Raw genomic sequence first — 13978 nt, 5'->3', positions numbered from 1 at the left:
AAAACCATTTTTCAATAAATATCAATGCATTCGAAAACGTGATTAAACGCAGGTACTGTGAGCAGCTTAATGGTAAATATCACTCTTTTTATTTTTATAAAACTAATGTCCTAATGAAGTTCATTTTGAATGGATATGTTTTTTAACCTGATATGCTGTACAATTATCTAAAAAAATGGAAAGAAGTAAGAGTTTACTATCATCTTAGCGTTATTTCTGTAATACCACAGAATATTGCGATCATAAATGACTCTAAACACAGATAAATACAATGGTATCATTTAGAGAAAAGCTTGTAAATGTGCTGAAATGGTCCAGTTAAAGCCAACATCTAGATCCAATCGAGCAATTATGCCAGTATCTGGCAGGAAAGTTGGGAAGGATACGATCTGCATTCAGTCTGACTGAGCCAGAGCTGTTAATCAGAGAAAAATCAGCCAGAAATGACAGAATCGAGATGTGAGAAGCTGGTAGAGACATTCCCAAGAAGTTACTTCGTTACTGCAAGATCTTGTTTTGCCCCTACTGGGGGAGACGAAACACGTCTGTGTGTAATTTAATCTATCATTCTGTTTTTGTCTCTTCTCGGTGCACCTCACTGTTTAAAGCCATACATCTACAAAAGTTTCTCAAAGAGAAAGCCTTTCATAAACCCTCAGGCGTCCTTAGTTCCTATTAAATTTGTAGAGTAAAAGACTTTTATCTTCCTCCATTTCTCCCAGCTACATGTTTCAGTCTACATCTGATCGGAGAGACATGGGTCTTATTATTTTATGAGCTGGATCTCTTTCCCGATTGTCTGGGCCCTGTTGCAGGTTTGATCCGTTCAGTTGGCAGCTTGTGCGAGCGAACAGCAGGTGTCTGTCAAAGCGTCAGGGAAGAAGTCCTTATTCTCTGCAGATCCACTCCTGGCATATTGCTGCTGCACTCCGAGATTTTCTTTGCAGAGGAATGCTCCTCTCTTTGTTTGCTGCAGTCTCCTTGAATGGCCGTTCTCTCCTCTTTCCATGCATTGTCATAAAACCAGCTTAAAATATTAAATATGAACAATACCAGAAATCCAGGTTGCAGATATTTTCTACAATTAAGCCCTCATTATTCACACTGTAATGTTTTTAGAGACGTTATCTTCTCGTTTTCAGGTAAAATAAATTAAGTCAGTTTAGCATCTTAAAGCTAACATGATTGTAGCCGGCTATGTAGCCTATTATTAGCTTTACACGTGTGCAAAATTTTGTCAATATGCCACTGATGTTGGAAAAAATATGATTTTGCAATTGTGGTGTTTCCACTAAATAAGAAATGCAATTAAAACCACATGAATAAGTTTGTTCATGCAGTAAGTCATTAAAAAACAAGGCGTCCGACTATAGATTATGCAATGAATTAGTTAATTTATTCCATAATAAATGAAAATGAGCTTGATAAGTTACATTCTGGTGATCAATATTTTTATAATACTCATTTTGTTTATGATTTTTGTTGTGTGTGTGTCTTTTATTTCTGTTTTATTTATTGTTTTTTAAATAATCCTGCAGTTCAAGTTATTGGTCTTTGAGAGGGACAACTATATCACTTGAAAATGGTGTCAGAACAAGTTTCAGGGATAAGTTATCGTCCAGCTAAATTAGATATTTTGACACGCTCTTGGTGAACATTAGGTTAATGTATTAATCGATATCTAGTGAGGACTGTCTAATCCTGTCTGAATGCAGGCTCATCACTGTCACTGATCAAAGAGTTTCATAGACAGTTCACTGAGGCCCAGACATTTTTATACATTCAGAAAAGCACTGGGGTGAAAACACATCCCTGTGGGACGCCATTGCTGATGCTGCTGTCGATCAACCAGGAATCTGGTGATCCACTGACATGCAATACCTCAAACTTCAACAACTCACATCGAGATAACAGACATCATCCTGTTTTCTTCTGACTGTGGAGCAGAAAGTCTTCATAAAAACAACTGTGAACTTTCCATGTCCAAGTTACGTTTGCAGCTTGACTAATTAGAAACAGTTCAGCCGACAGCCAATTAAGACTCAGCAAGCGACTGAAGCTGCAAAACAGCTAGAATAGCTCTTATGTGTAGCTAATCAACTAAACAGTTTTTCAAAAAGAGACATTGTACCAGCATAGTAAAATGTTTTAAATTATGCTAGCAAGTGGACTGCTGAAAATGGAGCAAAATTAGCTTTCTGTGTTAATCCTGAGGGCTAATCACTGAACTCAGGAAAACAGACAGGCTGAAAACCTTGCCTAACCTTCCCAATCCCGCCTCTATGATCTATAATTATAATAACAAATGGACTAATTAGCCAGACCTGATGTGCTGAAGTAATGTAGAGGTGATTACAAGTGACCGGCAGGAACAAGAATAATAATAAAAAAAAAAGACAGATGAGATGGAGAAGGGAAAAAAAGGAACAAGACCTTGCCGGAACATTGAATAAATAAAATGTTAGGAGACTGAAGGGAAAATTCGCTGACAGAAAGGTTGAAGCGTGACCAAAACATGACAGAGCGGGTGCAGAAGTCTGAGGGATACAGCCCCAAACCTGAATAAAAACAAGATCCCAGTCTGTTTCAGTTCTCACCGACTGTCATGTGCGAATGTGCAGAGTGAGCACGGACATTACTGCTGTTTATTCAAGCCACAGAGTGTGAAACATGACACTGAGCCAGGGGTGAGTCTGGAGCTTCTGCATGCTGAGAAAGGAAACAGATCTCTATCTGTTCCCATCACTATATAGGTCAACCATAACCTTTATTCTCTGTACATTAACTCGAAACAAGGATTCTGTTATCCAGCTATTGCTTTACATTTATACATCGAAGTCAAATCAAATTTAATTTTCTATTTCCCCATTTCTATTCTAAGTTTTATACAAATCATATCGCAATGTATCGTTATCGCCACCCATCGTAATATATTGTATACCTTGAAAAGAATTTGATGCAATATCACACATTCCAAACATTAAGGTATATTTGGTATTTAAACTTTTAAAATAGACACTTTTAAGCGATTTTACCATGGGTCTTAAGTAGGGCGGTAACAATTCCTCAAATTATTTGTGGAAAATTGATCTCCCTCAAAGTTTCTTTAAATTGCGTTTTATTAATTAGCGCACTGTGTTCTGCCTGGGTGATGATTTATATTATGCAGCGTTCTCACTTCCTCCTGAATTGTTGATGAAAGCCAAGTGTTAGCAGCATAACGTCCAGACTGGGAGGATTTTACTGATTCATGATAATATCCGGGTTTTTATAGTTATTTTGGGACTAATAAACATCCTTAAATAACTGATGATTGGAGTACGGCGGCTTTTCTCCTGGAGTTGCTGCCTGGTGGCAGTGAAGAACGCGGCGGGTGTCTCTATAGTTGATGCTTACTGCAAGTGTAGGTTTACGGACGAACCGTAAAATAAATTTCATATAACCCGTCGCTATACATGAACACAAAGCTATAAATGTCTGGGCAAGATCAGAGTTCATTTATTAAATTGCCTGAAGATAACATAAACTAAAAACTAGAGTACAGACATTTTTTCGAGGCGTATTTGTGAGCCAGCTTCTTTATTATTGAATATAATTTCAGATTTTTGTATGACTTTTCTTCAGATTAACTTAGAAAGTGAGCTATTATTATTATAAGTACATTTTCTGAACTACTAGCCTGAAGTATTGGTAGTTTTTAGCTTCATTTGGGGCTTGACCTCCAGAGGTTTACAGTAAACATGTTGTATCAGTCGAGCAGCAGAAGGAATAATTGTTTCTTTTCCTTTTTTCATAGTTCAACACATAAAGATTGTAAGCTAAATTGTAAAGGTCAGCCAAAACACACAGCTCTAGTTATTAGCCTATGAAAGGAAATCAGACTCAACACTGTAAACTCAGCAGACCTCAGTTGTATCGCATCCAAATCCAAGTCCTAATAACCTTCTGCTGTGTCCTTCTTGGTCATCAAATAAGCGTACCACTAACGAACTGGTTCTTGGTTTTAATGAATGTGGGTAATGGACAGTCTGGGCCTGATTGCCCTTATCTGCAGACTAATGATTTCCTGGGCTCTTTTCAATTATGTTGGGAAAGAGGTCACTAAAAGGTTTGTTTCTCAGCTCAGCCATTCAGCTTCATTAAAGCCTCGGTGTGTATTCATTAACACCACAGTCATAGGTCCCTGAAGTGTGTGCTCTGCTTTGACATTTTCTCCTTTACAAATAGATTAAAAAACGTATTAATCCTGCTCTAACAGTTTATACTTGATGAGGTTTTTTGGCAGATTCCCTGCTTTTAATGATTTAGCTCTTTGTTGTTTGGGGATGTTGGGGAGACATTCAGGACTTCTTGGTTGGCTCAAGTTTTTTCATGAACATCTTGCATAATTTGTCATTTTTCTACCTTTTGTTGCGTTACTACAACAAACGTAATTGTAGTTCATCTAGATTTTAGCCTCCTTTACTCTGATATTCCCAACTAAAATTCTTTTAAACCTTATATATCATCTAATTTGGACTAGTTTATAGTGGAAATATTTTTAAATAAGACAAAATTAACTTGCAAGTGACTTTTCAGCAAGATGTAGGAGCTTGTTTTAAGTCAACAATTCCTTAAAGTCGATGAAGATGTACGAGTTATAAATGAAATAAATTGCCAGTGGAACTAGTTCTCAATATTATGGAATTATTAACTTAAAACAAGCTAAAATATCCAGCTGAAAAGTTACTTGTGAATTAGTTCTGTCTTATTCCAAGTGTACTAAGATATTTCCACTACAAACTAGACAAAAACAGGGCATAAAAACACAAAATCTAAGCTAATTTACAGGAATCAGTGGTTAGTAGTTAGTTTATCCAATTGAGATTTGTTCTCATAATCAGAAAACAAACCCCATAAATCTCTGACTTACATTAAAAGTGTGTGACTCTGCACATATTGATATTGTCATGATGTTTGCATTTCAGAATGTGAAACACAAACACAGTGTTAGTTTTCTTAGACACTGTGATTTGCATACAGTTAAATAATATTTGTTGTGTCTGCTGTTCGACTAAAAGCGATCTTTGACATAGCTTGTATTATTAGTGTAAACTTTACAGATTATTTTGTGGCGTATGTCTGAAATGTTCAAGAGAAAATGAAGACCCAATGCTTCTTGACATGCCAATGGTTGCCATTTGCAAACCAGTTATTTATTTTCCTTGGGTTTTAGTGGCTGAACCCCAAAGCGTGGAGATAAGAGAAACTGTAGCTGTTAGCTTCTGCACTAGTGCTAAGATGATCTGCACTATATATTTATTGTCTTAAAATAGGCATTTATCATTTTTATAGGGAGTCTGAGGTATTCCTGGTATCTGTGGCTCTTAACCTGGTCACTTGATTTTATTTAAGGTTTTCATAGTAAAGGGGGATGAACAATTGTCTGCTAGTTCACAACCATATTCTACTTTTTGAAGTCATTGATTTGTGCACACAGAACAATTGTTAGACCAACAAATTAGTGCAAAATAACAGGATAAGAGAACAAATAACAAAAAGAAAAGTGAAAAGAGACATGAATGCACTTATAGTTTAACAATTCATTGTTTCTGCTGATATTTTATCCATAAAGTTTGAATATAAGGTTGAATTTGCTTGTACAACAAGCTTTGAAAAGTATCAGTAGCAGAAAATTGGTCAGATTAATTCATTAGTCATTGGCGTACCGACCAATAGCTTGGGTTTAACTTCAGATGAGGTTTGACACCAGGCTTTACAAAGACAAATCAGAGGCTTTAACAGCTTCCCACTGGAAACTCGGGAGTATACTAATAATAATCTGTAGCTGCTGACTCCACTGTTTCGAAAATTTTCTGTAATAAATTGAGCAAATTTACTGCTTATTTAGTAATTTCCCATGACCACCTGCTGCAGATCACGATGTGTCAAATCCATTTAATTCTGTTTTGCTTTGGGTACAAGTACACCTCCTGAAGTTGCTCCCTGTTGTTCTGGGAGAGTTGCTCTGTTTAGTTTTAGCTTTCAAAAAGAGCCATTCCTCATAGAGAGCAACACCAAACCCCAATCAGCTCGTTGCTCTTTGGATTCATAGGTCAGGCAGATAAAATATGCCTCAAGGTTGCTCATTACCCAGAGCCGTTTTGCAAGCCCCCAAAGCTTCCTCTCTGCACCGTCGCCAAGCGTTGCAATTCACCGACGTGTCGTGAGCTCCATTTTTATCTGTCACATTCGTTTGCGTGTGATGGCTGCTGATGCTCGGCTCATTAAGGATTCTCTCCCCTCCTCCTCCCGCTGCCGTTGCTGCCGCCGCGTCTCCTTGAGAAGCTGCGACTCTGACTCATGTTCGTCCTTGACTCACACCCCAATCTCATCTTCCCAGGAGCGTTTACGTATCATCCGCTGTTTTGATGTTGCTCTTTTAGTTTCTCTTGTTCGTTTTCTTTTTTTTTGCCCTAATTGGTTTCATGTTGCCGTTCACTGATGAGCTTTCTTCTCCTCTTCTGCAGGAGCTGGTGGGCAGCAACCCTCCGCAGAGGAACTGGAAGGGAATAGCGATCGCCCTCCTTGTCATTCTGGTCATCTGCTCGCTGATCGTCACCTCCGTCATCCTGTTGACACCAGGTACAGCAACGGGCGGGGGTGGGGCCCCGCCACAGCGTGCGCTCCACATCGCTCTGTTTACACAGCCATTGTTATGCACAGACATGCCCATTAGAGTTCACAATCAATCTCCTCACAAACAATGCAGCGAACAAAGTGCCGACGTCTTGCTGACTCCGTCCACTGAGGTGTTTACACTCGTCCTCCCTCCCGGTTTCCACGTGAATGTTTTCCCTTTAACAGATGTAGTCAAGGTCAGGGAACTTCATTAAGCGCAGCTGGTGCAGCATCACTTCCTTCCCAACAAGTCCATGTGCCTCTTTAGACTGAGTTGCGTAATTTGGACGGATACGTCTTTGTTGAGTTGTTTTAAACCCTCTGAGTTTCAGTTGAGGCTGACCTTCAGTGTTTTTAAAGTTTAATCAGACGACCATCTGTTTGCATTCAGGCCCATAAAGCTCCTGGATACGGTTTTATGCACTGCAGGAGTCAAATCAGGTTAATGTGGCCTTCATCGTGCGCTCACTAGAATTAATTTACAACGACAATAAGCAAAAAGTGACCTTGTTCGTCCACAAGGTCACAGCAGGGTTTCCGGCAATTCAGTTCAATCACTTTGGAGAACTGAACGGGAAATGGATTGAACTTACACAGAACTTTTCTAGTCACCATGACCTTTCACCCTTGCATGCTCACACACATTTATATTCAGATTAATTGAATCTGAAGCCTTTTTCCCCACTGAGTGTTTAAAGTGTTTAAGTTAAACATTTAATATTAAAAGTGAGTTTTTGCTCGATTTTTAATTTTGTGTTCCTGGAGTCCAAATGCTCCATATTCACACATCATCGTAAATTATGGTTTGTTTTTATTTTTATTTTTATTATAATGTATTCTATCTTGATGTTTTCTATCCACGTCTGTCTTGTTCTTTTGTTTATTTATTTTATCTTTTTTAATTACAGTGTATTCAGCCTGTAACATCTGGCAGGGCCATAAACAATGTAAATTAGCATTGGCTCTAATTGATTCATTTACATTTATGCTGTTCAAAATGTTCATTAATGCACAATGTCCCTGTGATACAAATAAACAAACAGGCTTATGTATATTTTTATAAATATAATTTTTTTGTTGGTTGGGCAATAAATTATTTAGCTAATTATTGCGATAAACAATTAAACAATAATACTTTTGTTTTGATACAATGACATAACAAAGTTTTGTTTTCTCAATAAGGGTTGCACCAATTAGTCAATTTGTCAATTCTTTTCTCTGAAATGGATTTTTTTTGGGCCAGTCGACTGACCGCAATCATGTGACAAAACGTAAAATGGAAGAGTTCGTCAGAAAGCTCAAATTGTGTAAAAATGTCAATAATTTACCAAAGAGTAACTGAAAATTTCAGGCTATCGCAATACCAGGTAAGCTGGCATCTTTACGCTCTCATAAAAATACTGTTTGGCAACATCTGGAAACTAAGTCCAAGTTTCATTTTGAGGGTCTGACAGAAGCGATCTCTGCCGCCGTCTGCATGTCAGTTCATCCTGCAGAGAGCCGCTGCAGAGTCAGCGGATCGTCCTGCGGCGCGTCGGACATTATGAATGGGATCCGTTCATAATAAGTTTGGTTTGTGATGTTCCAAAAGCACCATTGTGACTCCTGTACGTGCAGTTATCCAGAGATCATCAGTATCAGTCAGTGTTTGATTAAAGTCAGGCCCGACTTTGTGCAACAGACTTTTCTCCTGCTCATGAAGAATGATCTGCTTATTGCACTTTCAATTCTGCATAATAGACTTGGTAAAAGCTGAATGCAGGTAATGTTAGCTAAATGATAACTAGCTAACGCCGATATCACGTAAAGCTTGTTAGCAAGAATAGGCTACTGGTATCTATTGTTGGTATCTATTAGTAGCAAATGTAACCATTGAGTTACATTAACTTGAGTAACTGTTTGGGGGAAAAAGATGCTTATAGGACTAGCTTTGCTGCTTTGTACTTTTGTTTTACTTCAGTGATTAATTTAGCATTTAAATAAATAGACTTCAAAGATTGGAAACATCATTTCTGCAACATATGGACAGCAGGAGTGAAGCAGAAAAACCTGAATAGCAGGCAGGTGGCGTCTCCGCCTTTCCCCGTTCCTCAATCTGTCCACTCCGTTTGCAGCATTTCACTTCTTAAACAGAAACGTCGCTCCAGTCCGTGTCTGTCCCCAAAGCAGACAAGCCTGCAAAGTGAAATAATATTGGCTGTTTTTAATGGGATGTTGAATATTAATATTAGTGCTGACCTTGTCAAATTTGGTTGTGAAAGTTGGTGTGATTTAATTAGCTTTTTGGCGCGTTGGAGTAGAGCCGACAGACACTGCAGGCTCCAAGAATCCTTCCTCAAGGACAGAGTCGGCTTGTGCAGAAACTGGTTATTTTATTCCTCCAGGAGGTTGTTGTGGTTGTTTAATTGGATTCCTGAATTCTCCAAAGTTGAATGTGTTGTCATTTGTTTTTTTTTGTGCTCACAAACTTAACAACACATTCTTTCTAACTTTTTGAGTTGCCAAGTTTGAAATTTTACTTACTAGCTTTTATTTGTCAGAATAATTTGAGAAATCCTGAACATATTTAATTTTGCATCATGATGTTGCAATCTCAGTAGTTTATTGGAGATAAAAATATGTTTCTTGCTTTCAGTTGGTGTTTTTAAATATTTGTCTTTATCAAGCCAAACTTTAAATCAAAAGTGGACCAAATGCACAAATTGGTGAGGACGTCAACTTGTTTAAAGATTTTCTTGTGTGTGGTCTGGAAGTATAAAATTTGCTTTAGTATTATTTATTCAGGATAAAGATGAAAAATATAAAAAAAATATTATCCAACTGTTGCTTCCCAGTAAATAAACATTTAATGCCTAAAATGCAAAAACAAATCGTTCCTTTGGTGAACGTTTGATCATTTGTATCAAACGATCTGCATCTGAAGCTGAATAAAGATGTTTCTAACACCAACATGTCAAAACCTGAGCCATTTTTTCTTGATTTAACTGACCTGGTGACTGTTTCATCAATTATACAATTAATAATTGGACGGCAAAAGTTGCATCGTAGGAGAATTTTTCAAAGAATTTTCAACCAGATGAAGTTAAAACTCGACTACTTTGTAAATATGTATTTACAGACAGGAAGTTTTCTGTTATCTTAAATGCAAAATTGAAATGTTTTTGTACAGTTTTGATTCAAACACAGGAACAATACTGTAACACAATGACCGTACACTGGTTTTCAGTAATGCGGTTAAAGCCTGGGCTTAAACCAGTTAAAACACTGAAATGTTGCTTTGAAAAAGGCAACGTGGAGATGAATGTCTGCAAACATTAATGAACTGGAGCAGCTTTATAGGAAACGGTGGAGAAACAGTCCTGTGAGAGACTGATGAAGTCAAGCAGGAAGCAACTTCTGAGAGTTATTGCTGTTAACGATACGCTGCTGGATGACTGGGTGAACTGGTTCTGTGCATGTCGGCTGTTCGCTTTGCTTCATCCGTTTCTCCTTTTCTATTAAAGTTTATTTTCTGTCAGGCCTAACTTTTAGGATAAGGAAAAACAAAACACAGTTGTTTTGTTCTCAAGTATTCAAATTACTTTTGAAAGGATGCTTCTTTCCAGAGCTAATGCTGATCTCCAAACATGCAGTGGCAGAAATATTCCTTTCTGTGTGACAAAGGAATATTTTCTGGCTCCTCTGTGAGGAAATTATCTCTGCCAGTTAAAACGAGTGTCTCCCTGTGTGGTGGTAATTGAAGTCCTTTATTCTCATCTTTGCTTATTCACCACTAGTAGAAAAAATGTGGTTTCAGTCAGAACAAACGCTTTATTTGCAGAATACTGCTAAAGAATGAGAGGCCCACCTGTTGAAATATGAAGAATCCATTTTTCTGCATGAAGTTGTTGTAGGTTTTTATTCAAGTATCTCCCCCAAAAACAAAGACGGTTTACTGAGATGTGAATTTTTCTAATTTCTGTTGGAAAGTTGCTGGAATTTTTCTGACGTTGATTGGGCTATTTAAAACTAAAACACAGACTATTTAAAGAGAGAAGACATTTTATTTTGAGCCAATTGCAAACAATAACAGCAGATTGTTTTTGTGGCAAGTGGGCTTTTAAATTAGGTGATTTTCTTTTCACTTTAAAACAAACATGCTTCAGAGAAAAGAAATTGAATTTGTTGTGCAAATGGACTCAAGTGAAGTATTACCTCACAGTTAAAATGCTTTGGGGATGATTTTCTATAAAAATGCTGAACCAGTGGTTATTCAGAACATTCTGTTTTGCTCCAATTATACTTGAAGAACCATTTTCGAAACAAAGGGAGGAAACGTTGAGCAGTAAATTGTGGCGTTGCGTTTTGTCTGAGGAGTTGTTTCCACTCAGTTAAGGGGTTAGCTTGATGGATGCTCCCCGTACAGGTTGGCAACTGGTTTCTAAGTGCACCTGACAGCCACTTTGTTCTTCTCCACACACACACGCACACACACACACACAGGCACACACACACACACACACACACATTCTGACTTTTGAACACCACATCCTCCTCCTCTGACAATGTGCAACTTCTATACCTAAGAGGTTACTCTCTTCTCGGCACATCTAGGTCATACGTTTGCTGCCACTTTGGTTTTCTGGCTGACGGTGTGCAGCTCAGTGAAACACTGACATGCAGTCAGAGTAAAAATAAAACACCTTTTTAGATAAACTTACAAAAAGGGGAAACAGTAGTTGTAAAGAATGTTTTATACAGCTGGAAAAATGAGGCAATCTTGTGCTAAATTGACTTTTTTGAGCTAACACACCTGGAATGTTGCCTTGATTATTTTATGCATGTGTGAGAAGTCTTTTAATCTCCATGGCAAACATTCAGCTGGACAAAACGCCTGGGTGGACTTAGCTCCGCCTTCGAGACCCAGCTCCTCCTCAGAGCTAAAGTTCCCAAGCGACTCAGCTCCTTCAGACTAGCCAGCAGCAATTAGCAAACACCTGGTGGATAAGAGAAGATCAGTTTAGCCTCCTTTGTAGTGAGGTTAGAGAAGAGAGGTTAGAGTTTGAAATATGTAATCATATAATGCAGAATCTACAATAAATAATTCATAAAACAACTTTAAAAATATCTATTATGGTCTAAACACAATTCTTATTAACCTTATTAAACCAGAAAGTACGTAAAGTTCCCACTTATTATTTCCTATGGAACCTAAGGAAAGTTTGCCTATTTGTGTATTTTTTTGGGACGTGCATCAAACCCTCAAAACGTAGAGTTTGAATGTAAACCAGACGCTCAGATTACGTTTGAACGCAGCATTAGACTCATAATTTTCAGTATGTAAGCAATGTCATGTTGCCTTTCCGTCTACCCACATCTTTCAGGTGCTGAAATTTATTACTTTTTAATCACCTTTCAGCAAACATGTATTGTGTCTGGAGATTAGAAACAGTAACTATAAACTGCTTACATTAACCGATTCAATAAATGTAGGAATATAAATGCTTTGCCATTTAACTGTCAATTTATATCAGGGAAATTTGCATGTAGAAACAATTTTCTTGTAGCAAACAAAGGAAGTTGAAATAATTGGTTCTTAACCAGATGAGCCCATAATAAAAGATTATGTTAATTTCCAACAAATTAATCCTTGATTTAAATATTATTGCAGGAAGCTTTGAATGGATGATATTTTAATAATAAAGACAAAGACAGTTTGATGTGGGAGAAAATAAGATGAAAAATCTTTAATTCCCTACTAAAATTTTAAGTTTTTAATAAAATATTACAGGCTGAACTCAAAACACAACAGCAACAGCTTTTTTTTTTTTTTTTTGCCTTCTCCCTTCCCTTTGCATTGAGTGATTTTATGGAGCCAAAGATGATATGATGAGCATCGATGGATGAAATTAAGCTGAAATAAATTGCAGGAGGCACTTGCGGTAAATATGTGCGTCTGTGCTGACAAATAGAACCCATCCCAGTTTTATCAAAAGCCAGAGGGAGTTATACGATGAAGCCTTTGTTATTACGCTCATGTGTGGCTTCTTTCTTCTTCCTTTCTATCTCATATAATGTTTTCTTCTTTGAAAGGTGAACACCCTGTGGGGAGAAAGTTGTTAAGATGCAGTTTAGGGTAAAAAATCTGATGTTATAGATTCTCTGCTTTTTGTTGTTGGGAGAAAAAGAGATTTATTTTTTTCCATCTCTATGGTCTTTTTCTGTTTCACCGACTGCTTCAAAAAGCTTTTCAAACCACAAAACCATCCCTTGTATTTACCTTAAGAGTTTAATTATCAGAACAGCAAATTTATTTAGCCCTTTTTGTTAAATTTAATTATATTGTAGCTCTAAAAGTGAAACAAGGACATTAAATTAGCGTTGGCTTTAAATTTTTAAATCATTAAAAGCTAAAAAAGTATCTTTTAGTTTTTATTAGAAGTCAAATCAGCTCTTTTAAATGTTTTTTTTTTACTGAAGATGTTTTATTGTTGCAAGATACAATCACTTCAGAGTAAAAATCAAGAATCTCAAGGTTAAAGGGCTTTTTATATAAAGGGGTTTATTTTTTCAGCTCAGATTTTTTGGGATAAAATCTGAGTTAATCCGCATTGTACCTCATCCCGTCCTTCTTAAATTGCACTCTGCTACTGCTCTGCATACTAACGCCTACCTGAACTAAAACAGTCATTTCCTTTGCAGGTGAAGACGACCATCTGGCTCTGAAAGGCAAGGTTACGGTTGGAGACCTCTTTCGAAAAGAATTCAAGGTTCATGACCCAAACGCCAAATGGATCAGCAGTAAGTTGCTCTTATTAATCTTTATTAATAAGTGATAGGTTAGATAATCCCGTGGCTCTCACAAAGCCAAAAATGAAACCCTTTTCATTATGAATGGAATAAAAAAATTGTTTTTGCAGAAGATTTTCTGCAGGTTTGTATGAAAAATCTGCATATTACAGGCGTCTAAAAGTCTTCAAACTATGCTTCATATCTCTTTCATTTTCAATACAATTTTTAAGCCTATTTTCTAATAGAGGATTCATTTTATGTTGACATAAAAGAAGGTCAACAGAAATGGTAAACGAGGTGGGAGGGGTTCTTCAGATGAGCAGTCAAGAGTTGGGTTGTTTTAATGGCCTCATTAATTATGTAATGAGTTTTGTTTTATGTTTGGTAGTAAACTGGCTGAGCCATGAGGAAATGTTGAAGGTGGATTGATTCAGTATGTGATTTGTAGGCCACAGTTTAAATGTCCTCAGTGATTTAAAAGGTTTGGAGTTTCCTCACCAAGTGGAGGCGCTACTGTGTTTTTTATCCTGTTAAAAGGGGGACAAAT

At 37.2% G+C, this 13978-nt stretch overlaps 1 protein-coding gene across 6 annotated transcripts in view; it reads left to right on the top strand.

Annotated features, from left to right (window-relative positions):
* Window positions 1-13978, top strand: part of dpp6a (dipeptidyl-peptidase 6a) — a 221183-nt gene that overhangs the window by 158275 nt on the left and 48930 nt on the right. For all 6 annotated transcript variants that reach the window (XM_055059390.1, XM_055059392.1, XM_055059391.1 and 3 more), the window contains 2 exons: window positions 6510-6624; window positions 13342-13440. In XM_055059390.1, coding sequence (XP_054915365.1) covers window positions 6510-6624; window positions 13342-13440 — 214 coding nt within the window. The remainder of the gene's footprint in view (window positions 1-6509; window positions 6625-13341; window positions 13441-13978) is intronic.

This window comes from Poeciliopsis prolifica, unplaced genomic scaffold (genome assembly GCF_027474105.1).
Source record: "Poeciliopsis prolifica strain line A6 unplaced genomic scaffold, Auburn_PproV2 SCAFFOLD054, whole genome shotgun sequence".
Classification (NCBI taxonomy): domain Eukaryota; kingdom Metazoa; phylum Chordata; class Actinopteri; order Cyprinodontiformes; family Poeciliidae; genus Poeciliopsis; species Poeciliopsis prolifica.
Note: the sequence above shows the minus strand (reverse complement) of the source record. Positions and strands in the feature narration are given on the sequence as shown.